Raw genomic sequence first — 4,935 nt, forward strand, 5'->3', positions numbered from 1 at the left:
TATATATATATATATATATACTGATTAATTTAGAAAGAGAAAAACTTTTTGAAAGAGGAACAATGCTATAAAATCCGTGATATTTCCATTATTCGACGAAAATGCAACATATCCGTATACTAGTGCTCGGAATAAAGTAGTACTGCACGCAACATTAAATTTCAATTTATCTCAACGAGTTTTATATTACTCGGGCACTGAATTCTGTAGAAAACACCATTGGATAATCTCCAGAGTAGCGCTGCATTTTTCCAAACAAATAAAGAATTATTTATCTTGATAGCTCATTCCTAGCTAAAGAAAGAGAGAGAAAAAGAAAAAGGGAGAGAGAGAGGGGTGGGGGAGAGAAAATTGTTTGTGAAATCGTTTACTCCATAAGTTAAAAGATATATATCTGAATTTTGATATATTTTGAAGAAAGTTTTCGACATCTTTAAATATTTCTTTAAAAACTCGTCAATCTCTTCATCATGCAAAAATTAGGTCTTACAATTAGTGTCTTACAAATAGAAAGAAATAGTTTACATATTAATCTTATTATCAGTTTATCAGAAAATCATATTAAATAAAATTTGAAATAATAAAAATGCAACTTAATATCCGGACAGAACTGAGGAATGTGAGTTTTGTTTGCTTTTGATATTATCAATGAAAAACGACACTACAATATGTTAAACTTACGAGCGCATATGTGATTAGCTCCTTCATTTTGCAAAGGATTCAATCGGAAATCCAAATGTTTTAGAGCCGTCGAGCTAGCTTTTATTAATCCGTGAACGATACCGGCAACTCCATTCGGTCCTATATTGTTATTTACCAAATGCAGAATCTTCAATTTCCGGTGCATCGACAAAAATTCGCCCACCGCGTGTGCGCCGTTATCCATCAACTTGCAATGCGACAGATCCAATTCCTCGATCTGCATCCGAGATAATTGAGATAATATTGTATGCAGCGATAAAATTCTTTGTTAACACGTTGCTTGTTAAGCGAATTTTGTATGTTTTATCGTGTACGATATAGTAAAATTTTTATTATTGTAAGCAGAGAATGAAAAGATATGTAACATAATTATTATATACCATAAGTACTGTGTTAAATAACGTATTTTTTATTTTATATTATTATTTAGTTAAATTGTTTCATGTAAAATTATATATTATTGCAAATTGTATTTATTTTTTTACAAGCGTTTACAAAAAATTTTAATATTGTCACGGATGACCACCATTATAACGTGTTAAAAAGTTACTACACGAGGTGTACTAGATACACTACACTATTTGCAATACACTACACTATCTACTCTGTTATCTAGCAGTAGATAAATATAATTCTGTTATCTAGCAGTAGAAACAGCTAAGCTGTTTTTATATGTAGATATTACAGGAATAATATTCAGCAGATACTGCTATATTTTATCGTTTTACTGTTAAAAAGCATTAAAGCGCATAGTACTTATGCAGTCACAATGTTAGCGTAGCTTTTAGCAAAGTTGTGTTGCAAACTTTTAGTTGCACTTTTTTAAGTTCTTAATCGAAAATAATATGGTCTGTGCTTTTAGTCATATAATGAAGATATATCGACTAACGTTGTCGTTTGATACCATCCCTTGAAGAATAGCAGCGACTTTGGGCTGGTCCAAGTTGCTCCGAGTTAAACTGAATTTCTTCAATTTCGGGCTGGCTTTAATTCCTTCCCCCAGACTTAAGCAATCCTCCAACGAAAATCTGTACGAATGATGAATGTTTTATCAAACATTTAACGGTGGGATCCTGTTCATCTTTACGCGCTCACTGAAAACTTCCGACTTACTCAAAATCTCGCCACTCGAAACCATCATTCATGTAGATCATACCGAAGTTGAGATAAATCTCGGTGAGATGCGGGAATTGTGGAAGTATAACAGCCATGGGAATGTGATGCACGACGTCTTCCTCTAGGATTAATTCATCATTCTCCGTATTAGCTCGCTTTATCTGCTTTCTGAAAGCCGTATCCAAACCACATGTATGAAAATGCTATTTTGTCAGTAATTGATTTTCATTCAATATCACCGGTTAATTAAAAGTCAAAAGCAATATCTTTTAGAAATTAATTACGCGTTTGTGCGTGATAAAACTATGCTTTAACAAGCGAAGCTTGATTATAACATATTTAATTATAAACTTAATTAATAAAGTTTAAAAAATGTAGAAATATATAAAATCAAATTTTTTATTTTTATTTTAAAAATGCATTCGCTTCGAACGAATTATTGCGAAATGCTACGAATGTAACGATAAAAAAATTTTGTTTTGCGAGTTTTTTATTTTAATTCCATCTTTATATATACATTTTTTCATCTTTTTTATATACATATATATTGCAATTTTTCATATTATATCCGTACTATCGATTAATTCACGACGAGATACTAATTTTTTAATGTAAAAAAAAAAAATATTTTATTCTCGGTAACGTATTGCAAAAATCCACGCGCGAGTAAAAAATTAGTTGGGATTGTTAGTTAACGGTTTATCCGCGAAACAGTTGATGTATTTGAGTGAGTCGTGACTCTGATCAATATTGGACGATGGATTACGTTGCACAAACTGCATCGCGTATGTAGAGGCCTAGTTACATGCTAGTCGCTGTGAATAATTGAAGAACGCGTATACGCGCCGGGTCATATTAACTGCCAGATATATGTTAGATATATTGGATGTGTTAGATTGATATACGAAATGGAATTCCAAATAATAAATTTGCACGTGCATTGAAAGATGATGCTGACAGTTTACGTGTATTAATTAGTGCCGTATGATTGCATTTGTCGCGGATAATTTGCGTTTAACATTGAAAGTATACTTCATTCTTTCATTCCTGAGTTATTTAGCAGCTAAAAATATTTTTGTGCCTATTATGTAATGAACAAGCAATCTGTAAAAATATTTGGACATTTTAAAAACGTATAAAAATTGCAGCTAATAATTGACATTATAAAGTTATTATAGAAACTTTTAAGTCTAGCTATATAAAACTGTAAGAAGCTTATATATGTATGTATATTCACAGATGCGAAAAAATATAAACATATTTTATCTTATAGTTCATAATACGTAGTTATATAAATAAGAACAAAAAAGTTAAAACAACGTAATCGAAAAATTTGAATAAATATTTATTTCTAAAAAATATATATATTTTTATGTAAAGAAATGTGCATATTCAAACATTACTATTACTGATCATATATTTTAAAATATTAATCAACATTTATATATTTTGTTAAATTATTGAGAAAATGAGATTGAAAAAAGAAAATTTTCATATTTCAAAAATTTTTATAATAAATATTTTAATTTAATAACTTAAATATTTATTGTTAATATTTTTATAATTATTTAATAAATAATGTGATATTAAAAGAAATAGATAAAGCTGACAGATCGTGATAAAAGGACTTTTTCGTAATCCGAATAAAGTGAAGATAAATCTTACAGAAGATTTACGGATTACTTGGAAAGGGAGCAGCCCAGTGTGATATGAGAGAATTACCTTCTCCAAGCTTTCTCTTTCTCGTGGCTTCTTAATTAAATGAGACTATGATTTTTAAACTAGGACCCATAGTGGTTACCATCGTGGAATGATAACGCTTCCTTGACTCAACTTAGCACTTTTAAAATTATCAGTGATCGCAAGAGCAACATTCACAAAGAGAGCTCTAAGAATGCTTTTATGCAAATGTCTAGCATCGTACATTTTTTCAGACATCTCTTCGTCTAGATGAGATACTAGTATGCGAATGAATTCATCTTAGACGTTCATCTTTAAAATATGTGAAAGTAACATTATTAATTCTGAAACACACCTTTTCGGTATAGCATACCTAGTTCTATTATATTTCTTAACGTATCGTGTTTTAATTGAAAACAATATTGTTTACAATATATTTATTTTTTTGAAAATTATGAGCAATTCAATTGGATTGAATACACTATATACATTGTATTGTTTCCAGTGAGGTGATTAAAGAGACCTTATAGTCATCTGTTTTTTATCGACTCAAATTTTCGTAATGCATTTTCATATAAAATTAGGTGGCTAAGGCTGATACACGTTTAAGCAAATCTGTCAAATATACTTGCGGAAGCTGCTTATGCAAAATTTGAACGTGTGTGTCAGAAAGTTGCACAGCTTTGACTTGCACAAATGACTTCATATTTCCGTTTATAATAAGTTTAGTCAGGAAATGAACATTTCATCTTGTGAACAATTATTTTATAAAGTTCATAGAATCGTGCCATATAATAATTTTCCGTATTAATAATACTGCAAAATTCACGTTGTGGAAGATAATTAATTCTCTTTTTTTTTGCACGAGAACAATACCGGCGAATGGCGAAACCATTCTGCTCGTTCTGCCTAGGATTAGTTTTGCAAACGTGATCGCACGACTCTTTTTACCGCCCTCACGTTTACCTGTTCCAATTTCATTACAACGGCAGTAAGGGACCATCTCCTACCAACTGTGCGGCCGTAACTATGTAAATTTGCTTTTTTACTTTTTAAACAGCACCTCCATTCTCAACAACATTTTATAATACGGCTTTAAAAGAGTTGGAAATGAAATGGAACTGGAACAATGTTAACAATTCCTCTCACGACGTATGTCCATGGAAAGCATATCGGCACTTTTTGAAATTGCTCCAAAAATTGTGCATGTGCATTCCCATGCGGAATGAAATAACTCGGGAAAAGCTTTCAGAACTTTTGCAAATTTATTGTCGTTATTATGCACAATATCATTAGAAATATTTATGCATGCATTCTCATATTAATTTTTAATTAAAGATATATATTTATATTTCTCTTAAAATATTTATAAAAATATTAATATTTTTAATAATGAAAAATTGATCGATATGTGAATAATACAAATAAACGAAGAAA

The 4,935-nt window shown here is 30.4% G+C and overlaps 1 protein-coding gene across 1 annotated transcript in view; it reads right to left on the reverse strand.

Moving 5' to 3' along the window:
- The window catches only part of LOC108760891 (T-complex-associated testis-expressed protein 1), a gene marked incomplete at its 5' end in the record, with an annotated part of 7,571 nt that extends 5,585 nt beyond the window's left edge, over positions 1 to 1,986 (reverse strand). Inside the window, 3 exons of the mRNA XM_018507159.1 lie at positions 682 to 919; positions 1,592 to 1,730; positions 1,816 to 1,986. Of these exons, the coding sequence (XP_018362661.1) occupies positions 682 to 919; positions 1,592 to 1,730; positions 1,816 to 1,986 (548 nt within the window). The remainder of the gene's footprint in view (positions 1 to 681; positions 920 to 1,591; positions 1,731 to 1,815) is intronic.
- Positions 1,987 to 4,935: the final 2,949 nt, after the last annotated feature.

This window comes from Trachymyrmex cornetzi, unplaced genomic scaffold (assembly GCF_001594075.2).
Source record: "Trachymyrmex cornetzi isolate Tcor2-1 unplaced genomic scaffold, Tcor1.1 scaffold230, whole genome shotgun sequence".
Classification (NCBI taxonomy): domain Eukaryota; kingdom Metazoa; phylum Arthropoda; class Insecta; order Hymenoptera; family Formicidae; genus Trachymyrmex; species Trachymyrmex cornetzi.